The sequence below is a fragment of the Lates calcarifer genome, linkage group LG11 (assembly GCF_001640805.2).
Source record: "Lates calcarifer isolate ASB-BC8 linkage group LG11, TLL_Latcal_v3, whole genome shotgun sequence".
NCBI lineage: Eukaryota > Metazoa > Chordata > Actinopteri > Centropomidae > Lates > Lates calcarifer.
In genome coordinates this window covers 9,811,218-9,833,973 of record NC_066843.1, presented here as the reverse complement: position 1 = coordinate 9,833,973, position 22,756 = coordinate 9,811,218, and the positions used below count along the sequence as shown (strand labels likewise).

Below are 22,756 nucleotides of genomic sequence, written 5' to 3'. Positions count from 1 at the left end.
TGGACCTGTGACCTCATGGTCTGAGAAGCCAGAAGCAAAACGTTAACTTTACCAAACTGCTGCAGTGAATCGCTGACGAGCTGGCTGTGATTAATGCAGAAATTAAATTACCTGTGTCACTTTAATCATGTCACAATCATTGTTTTTTGAGCATGTGAGATTTATAAAGACTGTCCAGACTCAGTAAATAACATCTTAATTTAGCTGGTCTCCTGTCAGTGGAGGGTATCTTTTTGTATTTGGTATGAATAAACCTCACTGCTATTTGGCTCACAGTTACTACAGGCACTGGCAACCCAAATGCATCACACCAAAGCTGTGGACCAACGCACATGATACTGTATGAAACATGCTTGGAATTAATGGCACAAGATGATCACATATTTCTCAGTGTTTTGTTTTTATTGCAAACAATATAATACAAAAGATAAGCTTTTAAGACAATGGCATGTTTACCTAGGGAAACTGCATTAAGAAGATGACAAAATGAGAACTAATGATACAGAATATAAAACGAGGAACACAACTTTTTTTCAAAAACAAATAGTATCCTGTTGATTCCAGCAAATTCTTTACAAAACAGCCGCAGCTTCCATATCCATTAATTCATTTGTTAGAAAGACAAAAAAAAAGAGAAAACTTCCAGTTTTTCTTTTTTTAGAGAAAGACTCATCGTGTAATTAGAAGTAATCTGTACATAACTAGATCATGAATAAAAGAAACTTTTATACGGAAACATTTACAAATGATAAATAAACAAATTTGTACCACATATGTCAGCAAACTATTCCACTGAAATCTCAGTTAGCTGCTGTTGAATTAAAAAGATAATTGCAAATAGTTATTTTCAAATAAAATTAATGCTAAAGAATAAATTAAGAAAAAAAAAGGTTAGGAAAAGGATGGGGCTGTAGGAATGACAGAAGCACGCCAGACTCAGACCTGCTGGCTGCAGAGGAGAATCAGGTCAATTGTCACTTCCTGTATCCCCCCACTCCCGAGCAGGAAGTCAGAACTATGCTGTGGTTTTGACACTGCAACGCCAGTGGATGGAGCCTCTCTACTGTGGCTCCAGAGGCACCAATGGTATCAAGGCAGTACCCAGATAAAAGCAAGCATTGCTCAGTTACATCTAGCAACACAGTAAGGCCCCTAATAGAGTTACATGGCACCTGCTATAGCATTTCCAACACAATAATTTGAGCTAAAGCAAAGAACAAGAAGTAGAATATTTGACTAATTCACTGATGACACAGTCATATGATGGCCAAAAATTCAAATCTATCTCCAACGTGCATTGCTCAATTCTTGCATCTCATGGGAATTACAATAAAATATGTACAGTACAAAAATTCAAAGCAGAATGTAGGCTATTATGAGATGGAAGTGTCAGTAAACAGATGTTTCTTACTTCCTGTACAAAAATACATTAGTGAGAAGTAAGGCCACTGAGGGTGTTTTTATTCAGCATTCCTGCTTCCTTTGAACGTGTTAAACCTTCAAATCGTGATGATGAGGGTGCTGATGACACTAATTATAATGAAGATGACAAGAGCAGAACACATACACAGTACATACTAAAATATTTATACCCAGTATGTCCTCACAGAGGATTTAACTTTTTTTTAAACATTATATCTAAAAAAATATAATCACAATTCCAACCAATACAAAAGGCACTGTTGTGAGCCAATCCAAAGATATATTTTCAGTACTATAAAAAAGTCCTTGTCATGTTTTTCTGTTGGCAATGAAGAATGTGTAGCATGGTGGCACGAAGGCCACCGGGCAGAGAGAAGTCTATGCATGGGATGGGTGTTGTACAGTCAGTGCTGAGGCTGCCTCCTCACGGCCTGGACAGCTGTGTGTAAATGGGCTGCTGCTCCCAGTGCTGCGGACTGTGGGTCTGGGGCACAGAGGGCACCCCTGTGGTGTCGGCGATCGGGGTGTACATCGGCCTCTGGCTGGGGCTCATGTAGCTGAAGGTGGAGTACAGGCCGGAGCCCTGGCCAGCCGCGTGGCTGTAGTAGGAGTTGGCACCACCTTGATGGTCTGAATAGTCATACTGTGCTCTCGTGATGGAGGGGTAGGAGGAGGTGCTGTAGTGCTGCAGGTTGAAGGACCCGTAGGTGACGTGCTGTGGGGAGCCTTGCTGCTCACTGTAGTGACTGGGGCTCAGCTGCTCTGTCTTGATCTGGGTGGTTCTTTGTTGACCCTGCTGGCCTTGCTCACCTCCTCCACCCAAGGTGGTCAGAGAGTGCTGCTGCTGCTGCTGCTGCTGCTGCTGCTTGGACATCCAGGCGTGGGCCCCAACGTTGGCTGCCTGGCCGACTGAGGAGCTGCTGATGCCATAGCTGCCGGTGTAGCCGGCCTGGGCCGCGCTGGTCACCCCGGCGTGGCTGTGAGGTGGCAGGTACTGATCGAACTCGTCAACGTCAAAGCTCCCCATGTTGGAGATGACGTCGCTGCTCAGCTCACCAATGTCCACGGCTCCAAAGTCAATGTTGAGCTGGCGACTGGTGCCCTCCTGCATGGGGCGCCCCTCGCGCTTCAGGTCAGCCTTGCTGGAGGGGAGGTCTGTCTTGGGGGTGGTTGGGGGTGTTGGTGGGCCCTGGGATTGACCTGGTGAGAGGAAAGGCAGAGTTAGTTTTACTGATGCATCTAAAGACAATATTCCCAGCATGAATGACTTATACTAAAGTGAAATTCCTATTTGAATGACTGCTTGTAGGAGGAGGACCTTATTGGCACTGTTCTGACAGGTGTATTTGCATGATGGCTTGTAAAACCCACTAATCATTAATTATTTGCCATTAACAGGTGTCTGTTCAAGGCCCTGAGGCCTTGTAATATTTGATTTCTACAAACTGGCAAAATGAGTCCGTTTTGTAAAAAAAGAAGAAAAAAACACTGGAAAACGCTTAAATTTAATTCTTTATCTTTTTTTCTTTTCTTACCTGAATGTTCTCCTGGAGAGTGCACCTCGCCCATGCTAGACGCCGGAGAATCGGCCTGCTGCAGAGCCTTGAAGATCGCATTGGGAGAGATGTGCGTTTGCTCGCTGTCCTCGGGCTCGTTTTGTCCGTTCTTGACAGATTTTCTCCGCCTCGGCTGGTATTTGTAATCAGGGTGATCCTTCTTGTGCTGCACTCTAAGGCGCTCTGCCTCTTCCACAAACGGGCGCTTCTCAACCTCGTTGAGCAATCTGTGGGGGGAAAAAAATGACATTCATATTAAAACGTATCCAACCAATAAGACGCGCAGGAATTGGTTGATTAATTAGTGCAAGAGATGTGCAGTTTACTGTATCACTGTATTACATGTTCCATTATGAATAATCAGCAAGAAACAGCTAAAAAGTTTGCGCATCCAGTTTCGTCTGTACACACTCGATTATAGATTTAAGAAATGTTTGCAAAATTCAAACCCTATATCAATTAAAAAGCAATAACAGAGAGGAAAATGTTTTGAAAAGAATCATTCAAATTCCCAGAAAGTAAAGCTTCCTGGAACAGCAGGCAGGTGGTGCATTTCATCGAAAAAAAGAAATAGTGCGCAGCGCGCAGAGATGCGTAACCAGAAAAGTGACACAAAGTGCAAAGCGAACCTACCTCCAAAGTTTGCCCAGGGTTTTGCTGAGTTCCGCGTTGTGCAGATGTGGATACTGATCAGGCCAGCTTTCTCCGCGCAGCTTGAGCCCACACCATGAACGCGTTCATGGGTCTTTTGACGTGAGGTTTACTTTTGCTCGATCCGTTGACGCGCACCGGCATGGGCACCAGCGTCCAGTCGTATCCCTTCAACACCTGGGACACAGCGTCTCTGATGCAGACAGGAAACTTTTCTTCTTCGCCCTCCTTCTTGTAGTCTTGACCCCTGAGGAGGTGGTTATCGGACGGCCGGGTGTTCTCGGTGTCCGAACCGGACCCGGACGGGCACGGCGAGCCCGCGGAGTCCTCAGACATGCTGGGGCTGGGAGCGTCGGAGTGACACTTCTCCTGTTCTTCTGTCATCTTCAGGTAAGGGTCGAGGAGATTCATGCGAAAAAATTGAAGAACAGCTTCTCGCAGTAAAAAAGGGAGAAAATCCTTCTCTCTAAATCCAAGTGCTGTGCCCAGAGACTGCAGTGACAGCCTGAGAGGGCGCACAGCTTGACTGGCAAAGCTGAATCCTTGAAAAGTTAAAAAAAAATAAATAAAAAAAAAAAAAATGCCAAAGGTAAAAAAGTTTTTGTCGCTCCTTCGGGGTTTTCACAATTTCGCAGACAATAACGCAAACTGCAAGTGATTGCCTTCTAATGCTTAACTCTGAAACTGTGACTTTAAAAAGTAATGTGACTGAGAGATCAGCTCTTGGAGGATAAGCTGGAGAGTCTAGGGGCAGAGGAGGCGATGCCTGGATTTATGTTTGACGGCGAGGAAATGATTGGAGGGAAACTTTTTGGAGGCGGGGACGTAATATGACTCTGCTCCAAACTCTCGCAGTCAACAACGGTGAAAACCCCGTTCAACTAGGAAAAGTGCTTCTCCCCTTTATAATCTTTGCTTTAATTGAAATTGTAAAGTTTTAACTGTTGAGAATTAAAAGTTAAGTGACGCCCTCTGAGAAAAAAAAGAACGGGACTGTAATTCTAACTACTCTAACTACTAAATAATATGATGATTTGAACCATTTAAACTGCACAGTGATTTAAGGGAGAGAAAACTAAACTCTAAATTTTCTTTGATAACAGTCATCAAGTCCGTATAATCAACATTATTAAAGGTCTCTTTTTCATTGGGACAAATTGGAATTGCAGTTCTTATAGCTGCAAGTTACAGACTTTATTTTAATCTTTAGGATCGTTTGTATATAACATGACAAATTTAAATTGTTAGTGTATATGATGAAAGTGCCTACTTTTTATTCCCCCTGCTTTACCAACTTCATCTGTATGTTTAATTTGCTTCTCTGAAGGCATATAGTCTGTCAGCTGTGATATGTGATTCGTTGGATGAATTAGAAAAGTAGAAAACTAAGGACCCGTTTTAAACGTGTCTTTGATAAGTTTTTGGTAGAATAAGCAGTGATGATTGTTTGTGTCTGAATAAACGCGGGCAGTTGTCTAAGCCGTTTGTTGCACAGAGACAGAGTTCAGTCAGTGTGAGTGGGTGAAGCCGTTACGGAGCAGCAGCTCTCAGTCGTCTCAGCTCTGCGCAGTGACCGCAGGAACCAACAGGGGGAGACAGCGGTCCAGAAACTTGAGAGGCAGCGTTGCAACGGTGTGTGTGTGTGTGTGTGTGTGTGTGTGTGTGTGCGCGCGCGCACACTGCAATGACTGAAACAGAGCAAGAGGGTATTACAAAACATATTCCCGCTCTACATTTATACTTTAGTCTTCCTCTTTCCGGCATACAGTTTATTGGTTCAAAAAAACAAAGAACAAAAGAAAAACAAACAAACAAACAAAACAAACCCAATACAGTCAAAACATTTCTCATCAGAAATAGTTTTTTTCCAAAAAAAATCGGCTTGATTATGTCTTCACCCACAATGTCGAGCGTGAAAGGTTATTCCCTGGGTTCATGATTTGTTTTGACTGACGATGTTTTTTTTTGTTTGTTTGTTTGTTTTACGTTTTGTAGTTTGTAACCGGATAATTTCTATTAATATGTCGACATATAACAACAACAACAACAATAATATAGTGTATGAGCATATTAAATATCATATTAGGCTACATCAAATAATTGTTACATTTTCTCAGTGAAGCTGAAACATTTTTAATATACAGTGCATGAAACACTGGAAAGAAACAAACGTGTTTGTTTTGCAACACTAAAACCTACTTTGCTGGATTTGCTCCAACACTTGTTTTCAGTGGACAAAGGACACTTTGTTGAGAGAGTTCAGTCACTATAATCTGTGTATTCAGTTTTAGAAACCAAATCCGACTGTAAGTTATGAGTCCACATATAGCCATGAAAAGATTGAGAGTTTACTATTTTTACCACAACTTTAGTCAGCATTAAAACAATTTTATTAGGAGACAAATGTAAATCTGTTATCAGTGAAAACATGAAGAGGCACACACATGACTATGACATGGCTACAGTCTACGACTTTAAAGATTTAAGATAACTTAAACGACGATCATATATAATATGATAAATATAAACAATGCTTTTTGTTTGTGTGCTTTTTTTGTTACAAGCAGTGTCTTTCATTGCTAAAAATAAACATTTTGCCATAAAGATAATCTTTCTCTGTAAAGAAGGTGGTGGTTTAAGGTTTCCAGTAACATTAAAGTCTTTCAGTCTGTCCTGGCTGTGACATTTTTATTAAAAATAGCCTAATATGCCTGTCAGATGTACCTGCTATTTCTGCTCCTTGTCTCGCGAGTTGACTGGTGGCTGTGGCAGACTGCCTTGTCAGCTCCCCTGCACACAACTACATGACATAGAGTTTGTGCTCCTCCAAAGGTCATGTTGGAGAGAAGCAGAAGGGATAGGAAAAGTTAAGGGATGTTAAGTTGTTTTTGTTTCATCACTACTTGATAGGTGTAATTATGCTGATTTAATAACACCTCAAAGTAACCTGATTCTCTGTACTTGGACAGAAAACCTTGACCCATTTTCCTCAATAATAAAGTGTAACTACTGAGAGCTGCAGCTCACGTCAGAGTTACTGACAGTCAGATGATACTCCTACACTTAGCATTAAATGTGCCTTTTGTGCAAAATGACACGCAGCAATCTCATTAGAAGGTGAAGATTTGATTTTGTTTGCAGTTTTTCGACATGACGTGGTGTGTTGTGTTGTGGGCGGTGTGACAAGAGCTGCTGCCATTTGAGAGTTTTCATTCTGTGAGGCGGCTGGTCTCAACATGCAGAGGAGGAAACCCAGTGATGGCTAACACAGAGGTATCAGAGGTGTGGTTGGGCATGTTCGCGCCCCCGCAGTGCTGACTGCAAGAGGGTCTGAGGTGCCCCTGCAGACCAACTGACTTATGGTTGACCAAAAAGGGGGAGGGGAGAGAGAGAGGGGGGTGGGGGGGCAGATCCCCAGGGGCCAGGCTCGTAAGCTTTAACACGGAACACCCGCCTGCAGGCCGGTGCAGGTCTTGGGAAACTTCTCAGCTTGACTTCGAGCTATGGCGTTAAAATTTTGAGGCAAACACTGAGGGTAAACTGCCAAATCATGTCTTCCACCTTTTTCTAGCTCTCTCAAGATTCCACTGCAAATGTTTGAGCAGAGCGCCCCTCTTTTATTTAAAACTTTGTTGTATATGTGCGTATATGTGTTAGTGCAGTAGATGTATGAGTCGTTGTGTTGATGCCTTTGAAGTGTGTTTGTCACAACAGTAACTTCAAATCCACCATGGGTTGTGCTGATGTCTTTTTTTTTATATTTTAGCTCTTTTTCATTAAGGAAAAGGTTTAAGTCCACAAAGGATTTTTAGGATTTTAACCAAATAGCTGGTTAATGGCTCAAATATGGATGCTGCACATTAGGTTGTGTGGAGACTTTCTAAAATGCAAAGATGGATCTGATATTTTGCAATAGCTTTGAGTACATTAACACCATCAATGTAATAAATTATCTCCTGTGAGATCCATACAGAATTAGAGGACTTCACCAGGTGATAAATAGTGTGGCAGAACTAGAGGAGGCAGAGGTGGCTTCAACCACTCACAGCCAGCATAACACCTGTCTGAGACTTTCCGCAACTAGTGCCAACTGCCCCAGACATGGCAGAGGACTGCAAGAGGGAGAACTGAGAAAATCCTTTTCGGTAAACTATCTGAACTTTCCTTCCGGATGCCTTCACTGTTAGTTCCTCCATTTGTTAATTCTTAAAAATTTGTATCTCAAAATAGAAGCCAGTTTTGGTCGCAGAAATGCACCCTCTCCCACCGTCAGCGAATGTCTCGTGGGGATGGGTGGGCTGCCTCAGGTGTTTGCCTAACCAGATCAGAGTGCTCTGGTCACGGGCAACTGTTGACACATGGCATTTTGCAAAGGGTAAAGTTTAAACAGGACTTATCAAGGCCCTGACACCCTCAGAAGGATGGGCTTATATTCTCTGCTCTGACTCTCTCACACCTCACTGATATCCCACACATAACCACAACAGCTCCCAGTGGCCTCACCAGTAAGACAGAGGAGGAAAAGCATGCAGACACTTGGAAACAACTTTCTTGAAAAATACAGTTTTAGAAGGCATGTTGTTAGGTGAGTTCTTAAAAACACATTGATACACTTGTATGATGTTCGTAGAAAAGTAAGAACAATACAAGTAATACCAGTTACATTCTGCATGCGCAAGTGGCCTTTAGAATGATAACAGTGCGATTATTTATTGACCTGGCAGTTGTCACCTCCATCATCAGGTCAAATCAGAACCAGATAACACATGAGCTGGCTCAGCTATGCCACTGAGGAAATTCAGTCCAACTGAGAAACAGATGTATTCTGGCCTTCACCCCTGTGTCCAGCAGTGTGTGGTAACTACCGCCGCACGCTTTCTTGTATATCTTCTCCTTTCTCCGGCCTCCCTGGAAATAGTGCCACTATAATCTCAGCCTTATCTGGTCCCGGCTTCTAGTAAATCGAAACACCTTGGGCACTCATTGATAGTGTATCTGGCAGGGAAGGAAATGCACACTGATGTGGAAATGCAGTGGAACCAATAGTTCTTGATAACTGTCAGCAATGTTGGATAGGTGCCACCATTGAGCAATAATTTTATGTTATCATTAAGCGGAAAACCATTAGAAAACTGAGTGTGATGACGACAATAGCTCACAATTCAGCTAGTGAAAATAGTTGTATTTCCTCTGATGGAATTCTTAAAACCTTGTAAGGCAGCTTGCATGAAATCCTCTAACCTTCTAACCTTTCTGACAGCACACCTGAAAAGCACATCCAATATTGAATTCTGCTGAGTGACTACAAGGTACCTTCCATGCCTTCAGGTGACGTGACCCCAGAGTCAATTTAAAAGACAATGAAATACTATAAAAGCTGAGTGAGATCTCAGCAGGTCACTCTCCCACATTTCCAATAATAGGGGCCTGAGCTGTAATTATGTCTGAATGACAATAGCTCATTGTCAAAGTGCTGACAAAATGTTATGACATTACCTGAGTCTTTGCAGAGGCTAATAATGTGCTCGCATCCTCAGCAGGGTTCCTCTCAACAGAGAACAGGTGACAGGTTCAAAGGATGAATTAAAATAACACTGATCTCGCTGTCAGTGTGATTTACAATGCTGAAAAAATTACTTTTAAAAGACAGGCTAATGCTTTAAGAGACAAAATAACACAGTAGAAAAACCCATAAAAAATTAAATACACCCCTGATCAAGTCAGTACATACAAAAACCCTAATTATTTGTTTTGTTAAACCAACTCGCTTTAGAAAATCAAGCAGACACCTTGCTTCTACCACACTATAATCACAAAGGAATTTATTCAATAACTAAAACTCCATGTTTACACTAATGACAATTAAAGGTGCCATAGTTTTTTCTATCACTATATAGCCAACGTTATCAACTATTATCTTCCTTGCTTTAGATATATAGTTTACTGTATGTCACCAGTCCTTTCCTGATTTACCCTAGTAATATACAAATATATATATAAAAATACATAAAATTCCAGTTTCCAATTGTTTAATCACATGTCACCAGTGATGTACTAATCCCTAAGTCAGCTAAACTTGTTGTTCAGGTTGTTTAGAGCGGATATGTGGTGTAAGTTGTGAAACTCTCTTCCGTCATGGATTCTTGCACATTTGTGTCTGGAGCGTATAGCGCTGACTCAGGCTGGCTGACAGTACTTAGCTGCTCCCTGGCACCACTACACATGAGAAGTCACATCCACAGCTCTGGATGATGTCAGCGTGGCACCTCTGCCTGCACACAGAGACACCTTTCACAAAGAACCTGTATGCGCTGGGGTCTGGGCTACGTAATGGAATATTCAGCCCTCCTCCCCTCCTACCTGTTTCAAGCATCAGGTGAAAATGAGATAGTTGTTGTCGCCTGTGGTGTCATAACCTAAAAATAAACTTTAATGTGTTTCCCCACTTCCCCTTCATGTTTTTGTCAACTCCCCTCGTTGACATCCTTATTTGTTTATTTGTCACCACAAAGTTTTTGGCTCATACTTGATGATCCACAGTGATACTGAAGTGGTAACAATTTTAATACATAATTTTAAATATTCACATTTAGTAAATATCCATGTACAATTTTACAAATCCCTAGTGTCATGTTTTTTGTTTGTTTTTTTTCTTTTTTTTTGACAGATTTCTCCCCCATTTTCTCTGGTTTCATTATCCTCCCACCTTAACCTGGCCCTTTCAGCAAGGCTCATTTGTCGGGATGACCAATGAAAAGGGCCATTCTTTCTCCACAGTCACCGCGATACTAGAAATACTGAGTTAATGAAAGAGTGATGATATCTAATCACCTTCCAGAGGATAGCACCTGCATCAGAGCCAATGCCCAAACCTTTGCTGAATACTCACAAATGGAAGGACCCTACCTCCTCTTAGCTGTTCAGCAGTAACCATAGTTATACCTTTGATATCACTTGTTACAGGGGAAATGGGAATATCTTGTGTGGTCAAGCAGATCCAGTCCTCTTAGGTGTTTTCTACCGGGGATTTTAGCATTAGACCATGGCAATGGGATTAATACTTTCAGAAAGGGCAGGGGTGAAATGAACAATGGCATACTTCAAGGGCTTTAAAACGGTGTCTTATTACAATGGATAGAGCCAAGTCTATTCTTGATAAATCCAATTTCAGGGCAAAAGGAAAAAGAGAAGGTCAACAAACTGCATTTAGTGATGCTGTACTGTACTCACAGATTTAAAATTAACATCATCTGAATTTTGATGCTCCTCAGAGAAATTTTATCCTATTTTGGGATTAGTTGCGCAAACATGGCGGTCTACCCATTATCATTTATGTCCGGGAAGGAAAGGAAAATGCTATTTACCCTTTATCTTCTTCTACTTCTTTCTGTCTATTCATTAGCAGGGACTACAACGAACATGTTTCATTCATTTTAACATGATTTTATTTCTATGTAGAGACAAGCTCCAAAACAACTGTTAAAAGTGCTCATGTGGGGCTTTCACATGTATTTCATTAACCTGTAGATCCAAAACCTCTCATGTTTAGAAATGTGAATTATTGGTCTTTTCCTTAATTTAAGAGAATACTTAGATTACAGCTGAGTTTGGACCAAAAACAAATGCATGTAGAGTAAAATAAATAGTAAAAGAGTAAGAGTAAAATGTTTTGGATGTTTCTGTTTACTACTTACTAACTACTACTCCACCCAGATCAGATTTTAAGGCGTGAGGCAAGTGTGAGTCAACAAAATCTGGAATCAATCTTTACAACAATTTTCCAGTTGAACAAATTCAACAGTCAATTAGCAGCACAACAAATACTAAAACATGCGTAATTGAGAGATTTCTTTGAGAAATCCCTTGATGCATAGACAAAATAGATACAAAATACCTAGACATCATTCTTCAAATCTAAGATAACAGTCAGCCACAGTAGTAGTGGATTTCCCCTCAGCCTCCCCAATCTTTCATGTTTTCATCTCTTTATTTCCTCTTTTTTTCCCTTTTTGCTGTCTAACGATCACTTTGCAGTGTGATCAGGGGCCAGAAGTGTAGTCAGGGGGAGACGTTAGGTGAAATGTTTGCCAAACGTAACACAGCACTCAGGGCTGTGTGTCTCCCCTCTCCCTTTCCTCCATTTCTTCCCCAGCTCTCTTTCGGGTGCTCCCGTGTTCAGGCTGGCTCGGACGCAGCAGGGAAGCTCCGTCTAATTGGAGCGGCCCAGCGGTGGTGGCCCCGAACCTCCGGGAGCCAGGCTTGTGCATTCTAATGTTACGCTCTAAGGAAATTGTCCTCCACTATTTCCTGAGATCCAATATTTGAGCAGCTTGGTTACCATTCTTGGTGGGCGTAAGAAAACTGGAACTGGTTTATTAGATTTGCTGCAGAGCTTAGTATTGTCCTGTCTGCTATACTTTGCTGTGTCCTGGCACTAGACTGGTAAATTCGCTAGCAAACTGGTCTTTCTGGATAAACATGAATTACACTGACCTGGTTAGTATAGAAGTTTTACAAAGACACTAAACACTGCACAGCCACTTTCAGTCTAAAATGTGCTAGCTAAGTGGAACAAGAATTTCACTATTACATTGTACCATGTTCTCAGGTGGCCTGATACATAATTTAAACAAAAATTTCCCCTACCAGCCAATCGAAAACGCGTATTTACCACAGCCAAGGTCTCCAGACTGACAATAGCATGAGCAATGCAGCATTTTCATTTCAATGAGACCACTGATTTGACGTAAACACGGTTCTTTCTGGGCTGTGAAAAAAGAAAGGAAAAATGGGCGCCAGCAGCATTTGGCAATGGGCTACATTGGTTGATTAAATACATGCAAGTGCTAATGCTAAAGGGCTTATTCTACTATTAACCTCACAATTGTTGTGACGGTGGAAAAAATTATGACTTTACGGGGCCCGTAAAATCCTGTTTCATATTATAAACTGTTAGTGATTTGATTTCTGACAAGGCTAAAAACTCATGGTTGTGTTCCTCAAACTGGACTTCCTGCATTGTATTACATCTTCTTCTTCTCAAAAATACCTGTAGCAACACACCCACACTGATGTACTGCTATTTTTGCTTGACTGACCACAAATAATGTGAGGAGATGGTTCTGCATTTAACCTAGACTTTCAGCTTTGACTGTGGATCTCTTGTAAACCAGCCATGTTCTCATTGTTTTCCCTGGATGTTTCACTGTATTCTGTTGTGGTAGACTTTGAATAGTGACTCAGATGTGTGGTTTCAGCTGTCAGAGGCTGCTACTTTGAGCCTATAGGAAGTCCAGAGAGACGTATTGACACAAAGATGAGGTTTTGTCCCGTTCTCACAGCTTACGATCTGTCTGGGCGACAAACAGCCTCTGACTCACCAAACAGGTTATCAGGAAGCTGTGACCCTCTTATCGCACCGCCATGCGCGCTCTGTAATTAAAAATCTAGAGTTACCCAGCACCTACACCTCAGTGCACTCCTGTGACCTGAAACTGTGGCTTCAGCGCACCTTAGTCTTGGTTGAAGTCGCTCACTGAGGCCTAACTCTTTAATAATGGGTATCTATATACATGAGGACGTGCAGATGGCAAGTCCCGAGAAGGAGCAGATGAAGTCCGATGAATGAAGCCGGGACAGGTGAGCGTGTCGGGGCGGGGGGGTTGGAAAGTTTTGTCAGCAAGCCCAATCCAAGTCTCTTGGGTCACCACTTAAAGTCATGCATGGAACAGGAAGGAAAAAGGAGCACCTCTGAATGTTTCTCACCAGCCTAAAGATCACAAGCCTGGGGAGGGAGACGGTGCAACACAAGGCGGGTGCAGTCCCACCGGGGGCTAGAATTTACAGTTGGAGGTATAGGCTAATGGCGAGGAAAAACAACAACGTGGAAAAATGAAAGAGAATATGAGCTGGAAGGGGTAGAAGAGCAAAATTACTGTTATGTTACTTGAGCTGCAGGAAGACAATTTAAGTATCATATCAGAGTCATCTTTATGAGAATTGTCATCTGGCCTTGAGGTGACATTTGCCATTAAGTGACTGTTTTAGAGGGAATGTATTTTATTTAGCTAGTTCTTTTTTTTAAAGTTTTCAATCTGTAACTTTGCATCAAAAAACCTTTTAGTTAAATATTCTAAATTCTTATTTAGTATCTGATTCATTTTGTATGGCGTGCCTCTGACCACTTTCATATTAGAGCAGCCAGGAGCCAAAATTTCAGTGAGCAGTAAGGTGGAAATCCTTGTTTTAGGCGTGACTGGGGAGACTCTTTGTCCTTGGCGGTGACAGGACATACACAGCCACGTCCTCAACAGGCGCCAGCTGATTTTTATCACATTCGAAAACTTGACTCCACTTCCCCAACCTCCCAGCTCTCTGGGGCTCTGCATAAATTTCTTATTGACACGAATGATAACAGGTAATCCTATATCGGCTCAGTCCGATCCTGCCACATTTTTAAATCAGTTTATATGACTGTATTTTCAGTGGCACTTCACAGCACCAACAGACCTTCTGCTGGATTTAACTGCCAACCAAATAGAAAATAAAAAAAAGCAGAGAATAGTGAATTTCATTTCGATTTTGCCTGTTACTAGTGTCTAATCCAACCAGTGGACCCTGATCTATTCTGGGCAACATTTTTAAGTTTGTACAGTTTGTGTTGACATTCATCATTTGACTAATGAGTACAGCGTTAAGACGTTACCTGCTTTAGGAATGTTCAATTTTATGCCTCCGGGTTTCTGTAAGGCAAGGTAAACAACATTAATCCACGTTTACCATACAGTGATTAAATAAAGGAGGTGTGTTTGTTATGGCAACCATTTTATTTTTATAATACGGACTGCTTATGAATATTTATCAGCTGAAGGTTAATATAATCCCTGAACTGTGCTTGCCTGGCATCCTGGAGTGTGCTGAGTGAAATCTGGATTCCATCAAGTCCTGTGTAGTGCATTACTGAAAATCCACTCTGCTGCACTTGTGTGTGTGTGTGTGTGTGTGTGTGTGTGTATGTGTGTTTTTTTTAATGAGTGAGTTTTATGAAATCAGACCTCCATTACATTCAGGCTCATATCCTTTTGGAGGACTCCACAGTGTTAATCGGCCAATGAGAGGCAGTCTGATCGGAAGGCTGGAAGCTGCAGGCCAGTTATTGCTCCTGCAGGCTCAGTGTGGCTGTAACAGATATGGTGGATCTCGGGGCTTTTCTCTAAACACTGAGGTTTGGCTGATTGACAGGGTGCCAGCGCGGGCGATGCCTGCTTTCACACATTGGGAGAGACTGCAATAGCAGCACCAATTACATAATAATGATCTCACCCATCTGCAGCCATCCCACATGACAGCTGGCCTATTTTCTCTGTTACTATCACCTCGGGAGTCATGGAATGGGTTGGCATTATTGTACTGTAAATCGCTGAAACGCTGACACATATGTATGCAGAGATTTGCCAAGTGTCTCATGTGAAGCTGCGTGGGGACTCTTTCAGGACACCAGTTAGCACTTCCAGTTTTATTCCCAACAGTTGAAGTATTAATTGATTGTTTGTGCAGTGCATTTTTCACTGAAACACATACTGTACTGAAACTTTTTCATTGTAGAGAGTCTAGAAATGTGGTAAAATTCCGGTGTTGTATTGGCATCATACCTCGGTTCTTGTTTGGTTTGGACATACATTAAGTTTTACGATATAACTAATGTTGACGTTTGAGGCTTACTATATATGTATTAGATTAAAGTGGGTTCATCACACATAGCAAATAAGGAATAAAAATAGCTCAAAAAGACCTATGTCAATGTATCATATGGGAAAGTGATCAGTTTACATAAGAATATTTTACTTTTACTTTTCATATGAGTACAAGAAGTTTTGTTGATATATGGTTTGACATTAAAACAAAAATGTCAGAGTCATGCTATCTATGGCCTGTACATGGTCTGTGAAATTATGAAACTCTATATTGTCTGTATTGTTGACTTTCACAGAGGGGACTGGATCCACAGAAGTCTGTAATTAAGAGAAATACAGCCACAGACTACCATGTCAGTCCCAGGCTGTGCCAGCTTTCCAGGCCAAGAACAAGGGAAACAAAGCAGGGCACAGAACAACGATGAGGTGCACAAGAAGAGAGCAGACAGCAGCCAGATGAAGTTTACTTAACTGATCCGACCATAAAATCCAGACTTTGATTAGCGAGGCAGCCTGAAGCAGTCACATTAGCCAAAGGAAGCCTAATCATCATCATCATCATCACTGGACTCTTCATTTCACCTCCCTGTTTCCCTGGACTCACTGCGCCGGCCCCATTCCATTCCTGTTTTTTCATTCAGCCAGCATCACTACACAAGTGATGTAGTGTCCTTCCCAAATCAAAGTCATAAAAAATGGCCTCGCTTCCAATGCTCTGCACCACCTCTTTCCTGTTCTCCCTCCACCCCCACCGCCCTAAAGCTGTCAGCCTCTGCCCGTGTTCCCTCGAGGGAAATTCAGCCTACAAAACCTCACAGCCACTCACTCAGCCAAGCAACTGCAGGCTGGACAGCCCTCGCGGTCTATCATGCTGTCATAACGTTTCTATAACACTCAGCAACTGATCACCATTTTACAGTTGTCTCACCAATTATTGCTTATCCTTTGCAAAATGTGAGGGATTGCATATGAAAGAGTACAATACTGCAAAACCAGCAACAGATGTGTGTGCTCAGGCTTCCTGGCTGAGACGGGTCAATGAAGTTACCAGTGTACTTGTAGTGTGATGCCTAAAGAGAGACCTTTGAGACTTCGATATATGCAGTCTTGAACATGCATGTTCAGATTTAAAGTCATCAGTATGGTTATCAAGCAGACTGTGCATGCCAGTGACCAACTTGGGTGATTAAACTGCATGTCTTCTTTCCTAGTGGGACTGGGGAGTGGCAAACCCATCACCATAGAAAAATGATGAAATTGGGCGATTCTGTGAAACCCTGGATTAGATACAATGACAACACTTTTTAACATGCAATGCCAACATATTTCAAATTCTTGTCTTTTTACGATATCTGCACATGGCAAAAATCATGGTTATAACAAATAAACTAAGATTAAAGTCAACCAGCTACAAAATAGAGTTAAAGGAAAACTAGAGTTTACTGGAACCTCTACTTAATTTTAGCTGTGCCATCAGTTGTATTTGTTATAGTAACATTGTATAGGCTATAACATATAGCATATAATATGGCTAAAAGTATGTTTTGCCAGATTAACTGACATTATATTTGAAGATAAAATCAAAAGCTAGTGCACCTACAGTGTCAGTATTCCACAGGGAATTCATGAGAGTGCACAATTACGGCAAGCACAGTAGGTCAACATTAAACGAGGAAGTTTGGCTGTATTCGTACTATTAGCCTGTGTTTTTTCTATGCCTATAAATCTGACTTACTTGGGAGTTTGTGTTACATGGTCACTCACAATCTTAGCTATCACATTTGTGAGTACAATATTTTCATAACTTCAACTTTTATAAATTTTCATTTTCCTTTAAGATTAAGACATGATTACGATTTGGCAATTAACACTCAGTTCTAGGTTAGGGAAACCCTGTGAATTCATATCACAAGTCTGTGAGAGGAAGTTAACTCCTGTTTTCTGCATGAAAGTTGGACACGCCACACATCCATCCGTCCACCACCCTGACTCCTACGCTCTCACCGTCCACCTTGCTTCCTAAAGGGAGGTCTGGAATCATTCACTATCAGTGTTATTCATTCAAATACTTGGCTGGGAATGAATGACTTGGCAGCTCAGTTCTCATCACTGCAGCGAAATGTTGTGGTTCTCACACACACAAAGTCATACTTTAAAATACAGGGTGTATTTCCAGTATTTGTTGACAGTGATAACAATTTCTCTAATAGAGCATGAGTAAAGAAAATGCTCACTGCTGCTGTTGACTTGATTGGACTCAATTACACCCCTCTGCAGCCAATCAGATTCACTTAAAACCAACAGAGAACAGGCCTCAGTAGCTAATTTCTTTGTCCAACCCACCAGCACCCATTCTACCAACCTCCTGTTCCATCCCTCAGTAGGCACTTAGATTCAGTTTGTCAGCTGCTCTCATTAAACATGCAGAATGGAGAGGCCCTCCACTCAACATTTCAGTGGCACAGCTAACCAGGTCAGAGTTCATCTGAGGACGGCTTTTAGTATTCCTCGCTTGTTTGCTGACGGCATGGTGCAGACTAGAAAACATAAGGAAAATCCTGCCTTGCCAGGTGTGTGTCAAAGCTGAAAGCTACCAGTGTGAACTTGAACCAGAATCAGGATAGATACAACACAAATTTTCCCAAGATCTGAAATCTGATCCCAAAAAAAGTAGAGGAATTTAATGATGTTTAATTCTCCACTCACCGAATCTCAGTCTTTAATAAAGTATAACGTCATCAGCCTTGGATTTAGGTATACGCCTAGATGTCTCCTTCGGTGCCGTTGTTAAGTTTGACATTTAAACACAAGTATCCTTGAAATAATTTTAGTGGGAGCAGATTTGTATGACATTTCATCGTCATTAGAATGCTCAGTTTTATTTACTTCATCTCTGTTTTTGCAGTGATGTCCTCTAATATGTTCTTTTTTTAACCTTTCCACAATTGCTAATGATAGTTACATTTTATCATTACCACGAATTCCAAGTGTTGACCTCAACTTGCATGCTCAAATTCTTAAAAGCACAAAGGAAGGCCACTGCATAAGGAGTTGTGTATGGATGTGGTCATAGCAGCCACTTGTGAAGTTAATATGTCCTGTAAAAACACTGAAAGGGATATTTATTACATCTTTATGCATTAGAGGACTTTATTTTATGAGGATTTTATGCTTCCTTGGGGTGACTATAACCTTTAGCTTTATTTTTAGGGTAGTTTTTATTTGTATTTGCGCAGCTTTTACCACCAGCTATCGCCTCTCTTCCCTTAAACATCAGGTACTATTATGTGTGTAGCTGCTTTCTTTAATTTAAATTACTGGGCTGTATTTTGCGGAATCAGCGTGGAGAGTGGCAGACAAAGAGACGCTCCTGCTTTGCAACTTTTACACTACTTTCTCAGCTAATTTTCAGCCTCGCAGGCATCCTCAAGCAGAGAGGTTTTGAGCTGTAATGCATGTGCTTGGCAGTCATTTCTCCATTTGAGTCCAGATGTTGCTTGGCTGATGCACAGCACACTTGTCAAATGAAACCTAGTGACGTTTCAGTGGCAATTATTCTCTTTGTGCTCAAGTGTAACTACACACATGGTGAATGTGCGCAGGCACACACATTTGGGAAGAGATCTGCCAACAAATCTGCATTTGCCAGGAAGTAATTGTTTCCATGTAGCTCTATAAGATGCAAAACTCAGCAGCTTTTTCTGTGCTAAACTGTTTGCAAATCTATTCAAATTCAGCACTGATGCATAATTTACACAGTATAAGACCTGTATGATGGCTTTGCATGAATAGCAATTAATCAAACCCAACACTACTTGCCAATGAATAGTCTATAATATTATATAATATTTTTCTGGAAACCCTCCCTGAGTAGATTCTGCACCTGGCTCTCGGTGAAATGATTTGCCTTAAAATAATGTCTTGTTCGTGTCATCTTGGTCGCTTGTGGTTTGATCCCGTCAATAGTTTTCTATTTCACCCTTTAAATATGATGGAAAAGAAGCTGCCAAGATTTTGATTTTACTTCTTGTGGTCCAGCCTGTGGACAGGATTTGGAGTGAGTGGCAAAGGAAAAGGGTGGAGTGAGAACACTGTGAGTAGAAGGGGGTGGTGTGATGGGATCGGGAGGGGCTGCTTGGTTTGACATCAAACTCCTCAGCACAGTTACTCAGGCTGGTGATGTTTTCTTCGTGGCGGCCTGGAAGCTGGTCATCATAAAATTGCCCAGTCACTCTCTGTTTGCTTCATTACTGGGATATTCCTCACATTAAGTTCAAGTGACTGGCACAATATGAAATATTCAGTCTCCGATATGCTAATATCACTGGACTGTAAACATCTCTAGTTCCCCCTCTACTTAAATTGGAAATGACTGGGACCAAGCATTTGCTTCGGAGATTTCTACCATCTGTGTTCTGACCTCTGATCTCACACAGATAAATCACCTAATATACTGTAAATTCCCAATTGAGGCAATCAAGTTCAAAATATTATCGTGACATCTTTATGTATGAACTGGCCATTCACCACAACGCAGAGGACGCACAGAGAGTAGAAATGAGCCCAGTGGCTGGTTTTATGGCTCCTGGTTTTATAAGACAAGGGTGGGATGGTGGAGGTGGGGGGGGTCAGTGAGCTTTAACAGGCACTTGGGGTTTGATGGCTGCTGAGGAGCTACTTGAGGAGTTGTGTCATTTTACAGCTGGGGTTATAGAGGCGAGGAGCTAAGTTACATCCAGGACCTCAGCTGTGTTTCAGGCTGGCAGGGCTGCCCAGATAGAAATGTGAGTCATACAGATGATGCCTTCCTCCTGTTATATAGGACAGGAGCAGGAGCTGGGCGGTGGATGTAGTCTGTGTGTGAAAACCTAAATAAACCCACTGTGGGTTTCAGGAAAGGAAATACAAACACCTGTCGCTTGGGTGTCAAACACCAGCAACCAATTAGACGCCTGTAGAAATAAGGAAATGGGAATGTTGGTATTTTTAGAATTACTCATTTAATTGTGTTTTGGAGTTTTATAATGTAAAATTCAAATGTATTACAGTGCTTTTCAGTGCTGTTTTTCCAGACCTTTACAACCTCAGGTGTTGAGTGAAATTGGACCAAAAATGGCAGTGTGTGTGACTTGCTGATTACATCAAAGGTTAAGGCTAAATAAACACTTGACCCATATCTGTGAAGCTCAAAGGCCTCATCATAGGACCCTTGAAAACTCAATGGGATGCAACACTTTCACTCAGCACTTGCATTTTTTGGTAGTAAATCTGTTTGTTCTGAGTACACATACCAAGCCCGAAAACAGAGCGGCTCCCTTAACTGTCATCTCTGTATGAGAGTGGAGGAGGATGCTGAAATCTGCTCATTAACCACCTCAATCCAGGCATTAGGTATAATATAATAAAGGCCCATTGTTTGTGCCCATTGTTTGAAAAAATCAGCTTTAACATTTTCATTTTTTTCATCTGTGTTTTTTCATCTCCTTCTTGAGCCGTGTTAATGTGCATGCATTAGGACTGTCCAGCAGATAAATGATCACCAGTCTTGGCGCACAGGAGTAGTTGTCCCAGCTGTAAACCACCAGGAGCTTAGAGCCTAGTTAGAGGTCAGAGGTTAATGTGGTGCTAGAGGCAATACAAGAAACTGTCCTAAATATAACCCTTTATATGTAGTCAGGACTGTCATTTGACCCCAGGGACTCTGGAATAGACATTTAAGAGGTGATTTGTCTCAGTTTGTTGACAGAGGACACTAGTGGTCATTTGGTAATTGCGGCAGGAACTGTTATTTTCTTTAGATGTTACAATAGAGTAAGATGTTACACTTACTGACAGCTCAATTAATACATGAATACTGTATAGGTATAGTTATCTCTAGGGGGATTATGTAATCACTAAAAAATCTCTTAGTTATTAAGCTTAGCAATGAACTAATGTTCCCAATTTGTACATAGAAATAAAGACAGAAGAAGCATCTGTTGGTTATTACTGACCATGCAGCTCGCAGCTCTGCAGTGACTTTGAGAGGAACGTTTTTCTCACCACCACTCAAGAAAAGCTGACCTATTGTGGTGAAAATTATCAGTGGCCACGTCCCGAGAGTTCAGCAGTTGTACATGCAGACCACCGTAACTTGCTGTGAATGTGAACCTTACCGTTTCCCTCATGGCTCAGTGCAAAGCAGCCAGAGAGATGCTACAATTGCTTCGGGTCCTGCAGTCAGCCAACTGCGATGAGACGGATTGCGCTTTTGCTTGGCCCTGACATCTCGGGCCGTCTGCATCTTGCCAAAGAGAATTCAGAGACGAGGAAGGGAAAGGAACTGCCCTGGCGAGTCTGTCTCGTCTCGGCGTTCCACCCGCTCGGGCCTGCTTTCCGGCCAGGAGCTCTTAATTGTGTCTCTGGGTGAAGTGGTAGTGGGCCCCAGCAGTGGGGAGGCGGAAGGGGGGGGGGCAGGTATGTGTGATGTGAATAAGACCACACACATGATTACATGCATTCACACATTCATACAAATACTGTAATCCCACGGCTCAAATAAATGACCATCTATGGAACAGCAAGTCCCTGATACACACCAGGACCTAGCAGCAGGAAGACCATAGGATTAGTCCTGGTTTGGCTAATGCCTGGATGGTTTAACTAAAACCAGGGGAAGATAGCTTTATAACATCACTCAACCCAATTCAAAAGTGATGTTTTGTCAGAGCCAATGTTCAATGGGTTTGGTTTCTAACTTTAATTTAACCCATATGCAGCATGAGACAAAGATTTCCTATGTTCGCAAAACCCTTATACTGTACAGTACCTATATTATTATGATAGACATGCTTATAGAATAAAAATACTATAGGTCTCTGTATATATCCAAGACTTTTTTTTTAATCCTTTTGATGTTATATTTTCATGATACGTCATTGAAAAGCAGTGTCTCTTATTTAGGATGGTGTGTGTATATAAGCAGAGCCAGAAATAGATTCACAGCAAGTCTCCTCCTCCTCACCTTCGTCACAAGACTATCCCATAACAGTGATGTCACCGAGTCCTCCTCACACCTAGCCTGAAAGGTTTCAGCCCTGGCTCATGCCGACCGCAGTCTGGCCAGCTTCCTGTCTGACCATCGTGGGCAAACAGAAAGAGACGGGCAGCAAACATGGGCGCATCCACCTGTTAACACAGTCAGGTCACAGAGGCCAAAGACAGCAGGGGAAAGGGCTTGGCTCCAGAGGGAGAGGTGTGTGTCTTAGTTGAATTGTATGTCACAGCGTGGCAGGAAAAGAACAAAGGTGATGCTTACAGCATCAGAATAGCCTGAAAATGCCATCTTGATGTTTTTGTCCTGTTCTCCAGTTTTGGCTTTCACTGCTTTGTATAATATGTCTTTAATTTCTGCCATTTCACCATGAAATATAGTTGTAATGAAGAAAGTTACTA

General features: G+C 41.9%; 1 protein-coding gene across 1 annotated transcript; it reads right to left on the bottom strand.

The window, feature by feature from the left end:
• Positions 1-381: 381 nt before the first annotated feature.
• Positions 382-4,387, bottom strand: LOC108886132 (transcription factor Sox-9-A-like). Its single transcript, XM_018680807.1, is given in 4 exon segments — positions 382-2,622; positions 2,958-3,205; positions 3,612-3,670; positions 3,672-4,387. Coding segments are annotated over 4 exon segments (1,452 nt in total). The 5' UTR covers positions 4,041-4,387; the 3' UTR covers positions 382-1,846.
• Positions 4,388-22,756: the final 18,369 nt, after the last annotated feature.